Source organism: Meles meles, chromosome 5 (genome assembly GCF_922984935.1).
Source record: "Meles meles chromosome 5, mMelMel3.1 paternal haplotype, whole genome shotgun sequence".
Taxonomy (NCBI): domain Eukaryota; kingdom Metazoa; phylum Chordata; class Mammalia; order Carnivora; family Mustelidae; genus Meles; species Meles meles.
The window spans coordinates 13,011,620-13,023,695 of NC_060070.1; the positions used below are offsets into that span (position 1 = coordinate 13,011,620).

Below are 12,076 nucleotides of genomic sequence, written 5' to 3' on the forward strand. Positions count from 1 at the left end.
TGCAGATCCTACTTTTTTTTTTTTTTAAAGTGTATTGTTGCTCACACTGAGACAGACTGTTCTGCTACCAATAGGACCCGGGCTCACCCGAGCCAAAGGGCTGTCCAGGATGCGCGCACGATCTACAACCCGCCTCTTGAAAAGGAAGGTAGGGCCCGGGACACTCAGACCGTGTGTGCGAAGGCCTTAGAGAAAGTAACCCGAGTCGGCCTTTTCGGGCGGAACCACCCCCTCCTACGAGTTTCACTCTGTCCTCGGCCCCGCCCCTCTTTTATTCCGAGAGCAGCGCCCAGAGCAGAAACTTTGTAATCCGAGCGCGCTCCCCCGCGCTCCTCCCAGCCCAGTCCAGCCCCGGAGGGAGGCGCAGGAGGTGGGACCTGTGGCCGGGAAGGCTCGGGGACGCCGGCGCACGCGGAGCGGAGACCCGGGGAGAGCACGCCGCGGAGAGAAGGAGCTGGAGGGGGAGCGGAGCCCGCGGCGGACGAGCCGGAGGAAGCGGTTCGGACTATCCGCGCAGTCGAGAGGCGGGGAGCAGCTGGGCCCAAAGGGTCCCGTGCCGAGCCGAGGCCAGGGGCCCTGGGGTCACGGTCCTGCGTCCCCGCAGCTGCCATCGCCCAGGAGCTGCAGCTGTGCCCGGGCTCCCGGCGGCGACGGGGAGGAGGAGGAGCTGCAGCTGGACGGTGGCAGCTGGAGGAGGAGCCGCACGACTGTCCCGTGTGCCCGGGAGGGGGCCGCGCTGTCCTGGTTTAGCCGCTCTGGGATGACCCGCTGACCGCGGTCATGCAGCCTTGACGGGGCGCTCTGGCGGACGAGGACCAGCCGCGGGGCGCGCCCTCTCGGGAAGGACAGCGCGCCCAGGTAGTAAGACTTGAACCGCCGACTCTCTCCCAGCTGGGAGCAAAGCCGTGCACCATGGAACCCGTGACCAAGTGGAGCCCCAAGCAAGTGGTGGACTGGACTAGAGGTGAGCGGGTGGGGGGGGGGGGGCGGCGGCGGTGCGTCCAGTCCAGGGATGGGCGGGCGGGGAGCTGGGCTGTGGGGGTGCTCAGCAGCTCTCAGACGGGACGCGTTGAGAGCCCAGCGCGGTGACAATACAAACTTCTTCCGAGAGATTTGTGCATCCCTAACTCTTGTGCCTGCTTTTGGGGTTGCGGATGTGGCAAGCCGAGGGGGCCCCCGTCGTGAAGCCGTGGAGTGGAGATGGACAGTGAGGGCTGGGGGTGCGGGTCTTGGGACTTGGCGGGAGGGCTGTGCGGACCCGGGCGCCTTCCCTGCCTGGGTGCGGTGCCCGGCTCCTAGGCTGCCCGTCCCGGCGCTGAAAGGCACAAGGCGCCTTTGTGTGGGTGGCTCCCCTCGGACCTCGTAAATGCCGCCTGCCCAGAGTAGTTCGCAGGCGTGACGGGGCGGTTGGGCAGGTAAAGGGAGACCAGCGGCTCGCCGAGCCTCTGTTTTTGTTGGAGGAGGTGAGAGGGCAGCCCAGGAGCCAGCATTGAGGCGTTCGCGCCGGGGAGAAGCCTTGAGCCAGACTCCCCGGGCTCGGTGACTTGCTTGAGAAGGTGCCAGTATCCCCATTATTATTATTATCATTTTTAGGCCACATTTAGACCTCGGGAAGAAGAGATCCGTTTAGAATAACTGTCCCGGGTTGTACAATATTGGGGATGAGGAAAGACAGTGGGGTGGGTTGGTCATGGGTGACTGAGCAGCCACAGAAGCTCCTAGGTCCAGTGGTCTGGCTTGCTTTTTTATGCCTCCCAGTATTTCCAAGGAAGAGTGATGAGTTTCCTCAAGCCTCTTTGTACTCTTCCAAAGAAACAAAGTCCACAGAAACAACCACTGTTTTCATGGGTTCCTCTCCCCCTCTGCCAGTTTATCCTCTTTTGTTTCAAGTTACTATTTTTTCTTTTTACTATTTTCTTTCTTCTATCTGCTCTTCCAGGTGAGGAATGGTGTCCTTTCTCAGTAATAATAACTAGAATTGTATAGCGCTTTACAGTTTGCTAAGAACTGTCTCTCTGTTATTGCCTTTGGTCATCACAGTAAGCCTTGAGGTAGGTAATACTGGTAAGATCAGGTCATCTTTCCAACTGTCTCACCCATGGCTGGGGCGTAATGGAAACCGGTCATCTCTGCAGCTCATTTCTCATGCCTGCATAGTACACAGAGACCACGTGGAATGGGATGTTCTCGATATATGGGACATTATTGGGATGTGTCAGTGGGGAATGCTTGATCATTTCCACTGGGAGCAGGAAAGGGATATAGTTCTGAGAAGAGCCTTGTCCAGGGACCAAAATTTCCTGCGTTCTTATTTAAAATGAGGATGAAAACAACACAGATGTGTTCATTGGTGATCGTTTTGCCCAGGGAAAGACTAAATAGCATAGCCAGTGCTTGGCACAAGACATTAACTTAAAAGCTTGTGAGTTCCTAGGCCCGATTTTGCAACTGGGTATGTTTTCCCTGTTCAGGATACTACTGGATTCCCCAGCCAGTGACTTGCCAAGACTGAGTGGGTTGATCTGGTTTACCTATGTGTCTACCATAGAAGCAACTCAAGGAAAAGATGATTTTCAGCAGTGTTTGACCTCCCGAGCTGTTCTGCCCAATAGCGGTGGGCCGGCCAGAATTGTAAGGTGTTGGAAGTGTAAGATAAACACATGTGAAGTCTTAGTACACAGAAATGAATGTGTATCTCAATTTTTCATACTTCACTACATGTTGAGGTGACTGTTTTGGGATACATTGGGTTAAATAAAATTTATGATTAAAATTAACTTCACCTGCTTATTTTTATCTTAATTGTGGCCCCTAAAAAGTGAAAAATTGCACACATGAGTCACATTTGTGGCATGCAGTGTATTTCTCTTGGAGCTGTACTGTTCCGGAGTCAAGAAAGGGTTACAGTTTATCACTCTGGTTTTCCTGAGTCCCTGCCAGCCTACTTGATAACGTACAACTAGAAAAATGGTAACAGGCACACAGGAAGATTATGGAGTGAGATCTTCACACCCTCAAGATTCGTGTCTTTTTTTTTTTTTTTGGTCCCTCTTGGGATTGGGAGAAGAGAAGTGTAAATTCACATCCTGTTATGTTTGTTTAGCATCTGAAAGGAAGAGCAGATTCAAAGGTTTTTGGCATCCAGTTCCCTTGACATTAGGACTTGCGATTGCTTTCATTTAGGGAAAGTTTCCTACTGATGTGAAAGAGCAGTTATGAGTGGTTCAGTATCTCGGTATCAGGAGCACTGGACACTGATTAGGTTACATGCCTGTGGTTAGTGTGTGGCAACTTGATACGGAAGGGTTGTGCCCTTTTGGACCCTTAAATACAGCCTCATAGAATGACCTGGATACTTTCTGTCTTAGAACCTAGAAAAGATAACAGGAGTTCGTGTGGCAAACTCTTGGGCAAGAGGCAACACTCTCCCAAATTGCATGACACATTACTAGAATATTTCTCATAGTAATGATGTGAAAGTATTGACTTTTCAATCAACTGTTGACTTATGCAAACTTGTTTGCTTCTATGACTATTTTTAGTTGTCTTTGCTAACCTCTCTGCACAACCCCCACTTTATAAATACATCCTCCTGATAAGAAGTTCTTCATGTAGACTTTGCCATGCGTGGTGCTGCACGAGTGTGGTGGGGTGATTGTGAGCCCCGTAGAAAGCCTTGGATTTAAACTGTCTAAACCTGACCACGGTTTACAGTGTGCTCTCTCTCTTGTTGATGTTAGGAGGCAGGTGCGTGCATTAGGAAAAAGGGTCTGTGTCTACAGAATGAATGAATTCGTGTGGATTTTATTCTTATTTTATTACTGTGAAAATTTTTGTTTGTATGAATCTTTAGCTATACCGTCACCATTTTCATCATAATATTAGGAGATCCTCTGTAAATCTTAACAGTGTGTTAGGCTCAGATCTCCGCATGGTATGCGTATTCACTCATTTACTGTGGGTAAACACGTTTTGAGGTAGGAAAGGATATTTCCATTTTGTAGTTCTGTTCTGAGCATGGCAGGGTCCAGTAGCCTGATCAGTGTCACACAGTGGGGAAGGGGGAAGGGACAGCAGCATTTGAGCCCAGGTGCCTTGCTTTTAACTCTGTCTTCTCAGGAGGTTCTCATTCTTAGAGGACTCTAGAATCTATACCACATTGATGAGCAGAATTTCAGGATTCCCATGATGTGAATTACTGATATCCTGTTAGTGGAAGAGAGTTGTCTGGTATATGTGTGTCTTATCCTGCCTATTTGGTAGGATTATTTGTAAATCAAATTAATTCATGGTCCACGGCACCCTGTCTTTAAATAATTCTAAAGGCTTTTGCGAAGCAAATGATCTTTTATAATGTCTATCAGGTGAGAATAGGGTGTGGTGCCCATAACTGAAAATCCAGTTTACAGGAGTAAACCCAATGGGACTGCTGATTTTCTCTGGTAAAAGAAGTCTGGAGATGGGGAATTCAGAAGTAGACGGGGGCTCCATGGTGCCGTCAGGGGCCCAGGCTCCTTCTGCCATCCCGTTCAGCCATTCTTAGCATGTGGTAAGCAAGTCGTGTTTATCTTTGTACTTAATGCCCCAGTGCAGGGTGGCTGTTCGCCTCCAGGATCTCGTCTTTATTTCAGGCAGGTGAAAGGAGGCCCAGTGAAGACGAAAGACTGGTGATAGCCAGGTCTTCTCCTAGAAGTTTCATCAACAGAGGTGGCTTACATCTCATTTGCCAGAGCTCTCACATAGCCTCATGCTGCAAGGGAGGCTAGTCCCTGTCGGCGGGGGCGGAGGGAGTTTACTTGGGTCCATTGTGGCCCTGAGAAAATTTGGACTTTGTTCAGTGAGGAAGAAGGGGGGTGGTTGGACAACAGATACTGGTAAGCAGCCAGTAGTGTCTGACACACAGTAATTTGTATGTACTGATCTTTATAGATTTGTTCTCCAAGTAGGAGACCTGTCATAATGTCCCATGTACATCAAGCCTGTGGGTCCACCCTGTTTTAGAACTGGCATTCTGTTTTTATTCCTGTTCAGCTTTCTCAGGTCAAAAAACATACATTACATGAAGTCTTTTTCTCTGAGTTTGATTTAAATATTAGAAGTTGCATTGTAAAACAGAGCTACCCAAGTTGTGTTTCTGTTTTCAGACCACTGGGGATTGTCTTTGACAAGGAGGACCACTGATTTGTCCCCAGAAGCTCTGTTGGTCTTTGATTGGCTTGGCATGGGCAGTTCTCAATAAGTGTGTTGTGGAGTGAGCACATCTCTAATACTCTGCTTTAGTGGCAGAGAAGAAGTCCCTCTGGCCAGCTTCTTGCTCCTAGCATGGGTACCATTTCTCCATCACGAACCTCAGGTGAAGGGTTTCTTGCTTCAGGTGTGACCTTGTTGGATGCAGGGCATTTGCTCATTCTCTGCCATCTGGCCATCAGCGCTGCTCTTCCCTGTAATGCCTGTGAGTATGTGGGACATCAGTCTTAAAGCGCCTCCCTGTTTGGTCCTGGAGGGGCTGGAATTTCCATGTTATCTGTAGAGATGTGGTACACTGTAGGTCAACTCCAGGGTCAGACTCGTAGGTCCCTCCTGCTGCCGTCCACACAGAGGCCGGTGCTTTCCACAGACCTGATTCCAGTTAGGTTAGATTTTCCCCTTTAGCCTCTGTGGCCGGTGAAAAAGGGAGGTCCTTTTCTTTTGACGGTTGTGCATCTCTCTCATGGGTCAGAAGCTCTTCTTTTTATTCCGGTCTCTTCCTGGTGTTAGCCTATTTCTTGGGCTCTTGCCATAGAGTTCTCTTAATCATAAGGATAGAAAAACAGTCACTGAAGCGTTCATTATGCGTCAGCCACTGTGCGAAGTGCTTTACTTTGACTCCTACGACTCTTAGAAAACCCAGTGAAGTGTCCAAACCATTATTAACCCATATTAAAGATGGAGAAACCGAAGCAGAGAGGGGGAGAGAGAGGGAGAACTTGCTCAGGGTCCTGTATTTATAAGCTGTGGTGGTCGTAAACACCCCCCGCCATGACGTCATTAATTCCACGGTCTGCACTAGGTCAGGGGAGCTCCGTGGTGAGGTGGGCTCTGCAGTCCAACTCGGGAGCCGTATCCCCATTCTACCCCAAATTGCGTGGTCTTAGACCAGTTCGCAGTAAATTACTACTCCTGGTTTTTATTGCTTCCTCTCTTTTATTCTGTAGCTCCAGGTCACGTGTTTTCTTCTCTGAGCCATCAGGTCGGTCATAAGGCTGACTCCTCCGTGCAGGGGCCCCACTTTGTACCCAGGAAATTTCCCTGCCATTTGACAACCACTCAGAGGACCCAGGGCAGGACTAACGGCTGATCAGGAAGGTTCTTGGTTAGCTGAGTGACAGATGTCTCTTGCCAATATCCTGAACTTTTTTGGGTAAAGAAATCCAATTCATATTATCTCAACCTTTTTTATTTTACTAGTAACTGGACTTCCAGTGGGCACAGCATTAGGGCTGGTTTATGCCGTCACAGGGTGGCTGCTGTCTGGCCGCCGGTCCTGACCAGCGGTCCATATCACCTGGGAGCTTGTTGGAGATGCAGAAGCTCACGCCGGCTGAGTCAGAGTCTGCATTTTCACAAGAGCCCCTGGTGATTCGTGAGCTCTTCACAGTTTGAGAAGCACTGCTGCAGCACGGAGCTGCAAACCCATTTTTCTACTCTGCTGGTAGGTTCTGCGGTCTGATCTGACACGGGCTCAGTGTGTTTTATTTAAGCCCTTAAATGATGACACTTAATTTGAGGACGCTTGACTTGGCCACTAATTAAAGCAAAAAGACCATCTTAGGGCGTGTGCTTGTATTTATAAGCACCACCTAGCAACGGCATCAGGAAATTCTCTGCACGCCTGAAGGAGACCTCTCCCCTGAGGCTTCTTACATATGTTTGGGGACTTGCAGAGTTCTCTTCACAATCTTTGTGTGTGTGTGTGTTGTTTTGTTTCTAAAACAGGTGGTCAGAAGGGAGTTGTGGGGTGGTCGGTGGGCACTGTGGTTAGTGTGTTGTCTGGATTGTCAGGTGGACGTGGGAGGACGAGGAGGGCTTTGGTGATTGACCGCACAGGGTTTACCATGGTTAGCAGATTTGTGGGCCGATGTTACTGTTGGCGAAAAGGACACAGAATGGTATTTTGGGAGTAAGCAGAGCAGTTCTCAAAATCGAAAAGCGTGTGCTGTGCCGAGGCCAGGTGTGTGGGTTCTGTCTCCATAAGGGCTGGGAGTGACCTCTTCATACCCCAGCTCCCCTGTAAGCCCTTCCTGTGTTCACACCATTGCGTGGAGTTGTGGGGACCTCTCTTCTCTGTCTTGCACTCTGTGTCATCACTTCCAGTTCTGATCGTTCGTAGCCTGTTGGGTTCTAGCTCTGGGACATTTGTGTTCTCACCTCGATGTTCCATTTTACTCTCCTTCTGTGGTATTCCTAGAGTTTTCATCCCAAGCTTAGCCGTTATGTAAGCTTCTGATAAATAAAGCAAGTTTTATTGACATGAGCTCTGCAGAGCTTTTCCATGTTCATTCCTTTCTGAGCCCTCACAAGCCCGAGAGATGTGCAGTGAAGGCATCTCTCTGTTGCAGATGAGAAAATTGTGGTTTTTGGGTGTTGAATGAATTGGCCGAGGTCAAAGGCCAGGAATTGGGACCGGACTCCCCAGGCTTCTGTTGTCTTATTCTGTCTACTCCAGATCTGGTTCTTCCTCTGGCCAAGGTGGGTGTTTTTTGTTTCCTAATTGGCAGATGTGGGAAGGGGCAGCTGCAAAGAACTTCTGACTTTTTTGTTTCCTGATTATCCCCTTTGGATTTATACTCATGGGACACAGGCCTTTTCTTTCTTTTTTTTTCTTTCTTTTTTCAATTATTCAGCCTAAGAGGGCCCCTGCCTATTTTGAACCTGACCCTTTAGCATTCGAGACACTTATTGCTAGATATTTATCTCATTGTGGTTTGTTGATTGTGCTGTATTGTATTGCAGCTCAGTAGTGGAATACATCATTCCTTTTTTTGACACTCCTAATCTAGTTTTTGAGTGCAGTGTTATAATTTTTTGTCTATGATGCAATCAGTATTTCTGTTTGGTAGAATCATACACACACTCACACATATAAACACGTTTCCTGCTTACCTTTGATTACTCACAGTGACTTCATTTGAAGTGCTTTTTTTTTTTTTAAGATTTTATTTATTTATTTGTCAGAGAGAGAGCGCAGAAGCAGGGGGAGTGACAGGCAGAGGGATAAACAGGCTCCCCACTGATCAAGGATCTGGATGCAGGACTTAATCCCAGGACCTGGGATGAAGATCTGAGCTGAAGGCAGATGCTTAACTGACTGAGCCACCCAGGCGACCCTCATTTTAAATGCTTTCAGAGAGAAGGTCAAGGAGTTACAGTGGACAATATATAGGCTTTGGAATAAAATAAAACTGAATTCATGTTCTGTGTTTAACACTAACTGGTTTGAAAGTTGGGTAAGTAACTTACGGTCTTCTAGCGTTCCTGAGATTTCTTTTCTGTAAAATGGGACTGATAATAACCAATACACAGGGTTTTAGTTACAATTAAAATAGGCCGTATAGGGAATATATAGGGAATATAGGGAATATATAAATGTTCATACACTTATTAGTGATTAATTTGTAATAACTCCAAGTTAATATGTACTGTAATTGGATTTTATTTTTGTTTGAATATTTAACAGTGTTGTGTTAAACACTGTTCTGGCTGATAGTCACCTTTCACATGTTTACTAATAACGTAGAACAATTCCATCCTCCCTCTTATTGGTATATGGGTGGTATGTTAAATCATCTCTGTTTTCTGTTTTTACCTCATGTTTCCTTGGATACTTTTCCTTATTTCCTTTGAGGACCTTAGAGGGAGGGAGGTGTTATCATAGAACAGTTGTGTAGTAGCTTTCTTGGAAGAAGCTTAGGAGCAAGAGTTTAGGAGGAAGACTCATGTGGCAATTCCACCCCGCAGTAAAAAGAGTTTCTTAATTACTTGGGACTTACTAAGTTCCACATACTGGTCTAGGTGCAAGCATCTAGCTGGGTCCCTGCTTTAATACAGGGTTGGCAGACAACAGTAACAACCACCACAGCAAAATAGACCAACAGCCAGTGCTAAGGCCCTGAGGTATAAATTAAATTGGTGTATTTGAGAAAATTGGAAATGTGGGGTCCTGAAGAGCAGGGATGATGGTGGGGGAGGCTGGGGGGTGGTGGGTAGAGATGGGGCGAGAAGAGACACAGAGGCCAGATCCTGTAGGGTCGTACAAATCTTGGTCAGGTGTTTGCAGTTTTTTCTGGTTGTTGTAGAAAGCACGGGAGTGACAAATTTGATTTGGATTCTAGGGCAGAAGTGAATTTAGGGCATCCAGCTGGCGTGCAGTACCCTTTTCTGGAGATGATGGCATTTTGGACTAAGGTTTTGGTGGCTCCAGCATTTGAGAAGCCAAGTTCTAGATAGAGTTGGTTCATTGATAGATCATTTTGAAATTATATTTGAAATTGCGATGTACATATATTTGTGGTGTCTGTTTTCCTTACTCGGGTTAGGAGAGCTCCCACCTTCCCCTCATCCTGATTACTCTCTTGTCATTTAAATAGAGAGTGTAATCTGTCTCTCTGCGTTCACATGCTTTGTTCCCGGTATTGTTCTTTCCTGGCACATTTTGCTGGGAGCTACAAGTTTCTGAAGCTGTTTATTCATCTATGAATAGGGGTTTTGTGAAAGTGGACATAGCCTACTTTGTTTTCTTTGACATCAAATGGCTGATTGAACAGTTTTTAACCTGGGATCAGAAGGGCAAATGCAGTTGTGTTTATTAGAGCAAAACAGTTCCTTAGAATGCAGACCAGTAGGATGTAAAAGCTAGAAAGCTTTCTGTAGGAACACGTAAAAAAGTGTTTGCGTCCAAGGAGCCCACGGACAGATCTGATTTAAAATATTTTTGCTCCATTGCAGACTATCCTACTTGTGCTTTAGAAAAGAGAGCCACCACACTTTTGTGGAATAGATGGTGTATTGAGGAATTTTCAACAGGTTAGAGTTGAACCCATTTTTAAACCCTTAATGTATTACTTATCAGCAGGGTAGAGTGGGAGGGAAACAAAGATAGGTAGGCTTATAGGCGAATAACCTGGGAGCTTACTACTCCCTTCCCCCCAAGAAGAAAATCTGTCAGCCCTTTGAGAGGAGAAACCCCCACGTGTTATCTGTGTTATCTATCAGAAAAGGCGGTGATTCTGATAATCTGAATCATGCTTTCCTGAGGAAAAGCTTTTAGTGAAAGGAAACATTCTATTTCCTATTTTCAGAGATTTACGGCAGAGGGGAATTTCAGTGCTTTTGGGTTTAGTAGTAGTAGTTGTGTGTGTGTGTGTGTGTGTGTGTGTGTGTCCAAATTGAACCTGTGTTAATTGAATGGTCTTTCATGTTCCCAGAGTAATTTTATATTACAGTGTTTTAAAGAGAGTCAAGTCAAACTACCTGGAATATGATCACTGAGATAGGAAAACTAGCTTCTTATGTGGAGTGGACCAGACTTCATATAATACCTGTTGAAATTGTGAGCACATTCTTAACATGGATTCCAGCTGGAGTCCTACACGAACCACATGCAGATAACATGGCCGTGAGAAGTGACTGTCTATGCTAAAGCCAGAATTGTTAATAATGGTATGGAAAAAACCCACAAATATTTCTTGTTAGAGTATGTCCAGAGACATGTAGTATGAAGTGTCTGGTTATCTGTACTCTTGAGCAAAGTTGGACAATCTTCCAGAAGATCGGTGAAGAAAGAACATTTTGGATGTGGATGGATTCTTGGTTCTTATCTGGTACCATCTAATCTGCACATGCAGTGACCACCTATAAATATATGACTATTGGGCCTGACTCCTGGCGTTTTTAAGCTGAGATTTTCTTGAGACCCTTTCCCAGTCTCATACATGTGGCACCCCTACCCCCCAACATCTCATCGTTGTTGTTCTTGAACTTAACTTTGTCAGCATCAGCATGGGCTGGGAGCTTAAACATGTGAATTCCCAGGCCCCACCCCCAACCCACAGAATCAGAGGCTCTGGGGGTGAGACCCAGGAATCTGTGTTGTATCAAGTACCTCTGGAGAGTATGGCGCTGGCTAAAATTTGAGGACCATTGGTTCATACCGCTCATGTAGAACATTAAAAAATCAGTGATTTAAGGCAGACCGTCCCCCATAATTCCTTCCACGGTTCATTTTTAAGTAATACATAATGATCACAGCTTTTCCAGTAGGAATGGTTGTTACATATTTCAGTGGATGAGTTAATGTACCGCTGACTTTGAGTGTCCTTTCCACAGAGCGGGCAGGGAAGGGTCAAAGCTGTTAACCTGTGGGCTCCTGGCCAAATGCTCTACGCGGGACCCAGGGGATCCTTTTGTTGTGTACCTCTGAGCCCTCAGCCCCAGAAAAACACAGAAGAAGAGGAATGTTTCATGGTCAGAAGGGACCCGTTTAGGTTTTGGATGGAATTTCCAGACCTTGCTCTAATTGAGGAGCACAGTGTAACCCCCCTCCCCCATTCCATTTTGAGAGAGGGTGGATAGTGGTTGTCTCATTGAGCACTCAAGTTTTGGCTTTGAACTGGGCAAGCAGATGCAGAGAGAAGAATCAGAGAATTCCTCAGAGCAGCTCAAGGTGAAGAGCTCTTTTGTCTGAGTGCATGGACACTGGAATCTGGGGAGCCCAACCCTCCCACAGTTGTCCAAGGCCAGGAGAGTCCAAAATACTAAAGGTACTACAGAAATGAACACGAAGGCCAAGATTGGCACTGGGACTTGCAACAAGAGTTGCAAACTCAGAGGCCTTTGGGGGCGGGGCAGACGGTGTCTGAAATGGAGACGCAGGAGTAAGTGAGTCAGGAGGAAGTGGCCAAGCGTGTGGCAAACCCGAAGACACATTTGTTGGCTCAGTTTCTGCTGACTAGACCTACAGTGTCCAGATCTTCCAATTTTTGTTGGTTTTTTTTTTTTGGTGGTTGTCGTCATCACAACGAAGCTGAAAATCTGGCAT

The 12,076-nt window shown here is 46.9% G+C and overlaps 1 protein-coding gene across 2 annotated transcripts in view; it reads left to right on the top strand.

Annotated features, from left to right (window-relative positions):
- Positions 1-374: 374 nt before the first annotated feature.
- CNKSR3 (CNKSR family member 3) overlaps positions 375-12,076 on the top strand; it is an 87,687-nt gene continuing 75,985 nt past the window's right edge. Inside the window, exon 1 of one of the 2 annotated variants that reach the window (XM_046006847.1) lies at positions 375-964. In XM_046006847.1, coding sequence (XP_045862803.1) covers positions 913-964 — 52 coding nt within the window. In that variant the 5' untranslated portion in view covers positions 375-912. The remainder of the gene's footprint in view (positions 965-12,076) is intronic. The other variant, XM_046006848.1, reaches the window with a different exon arrangement.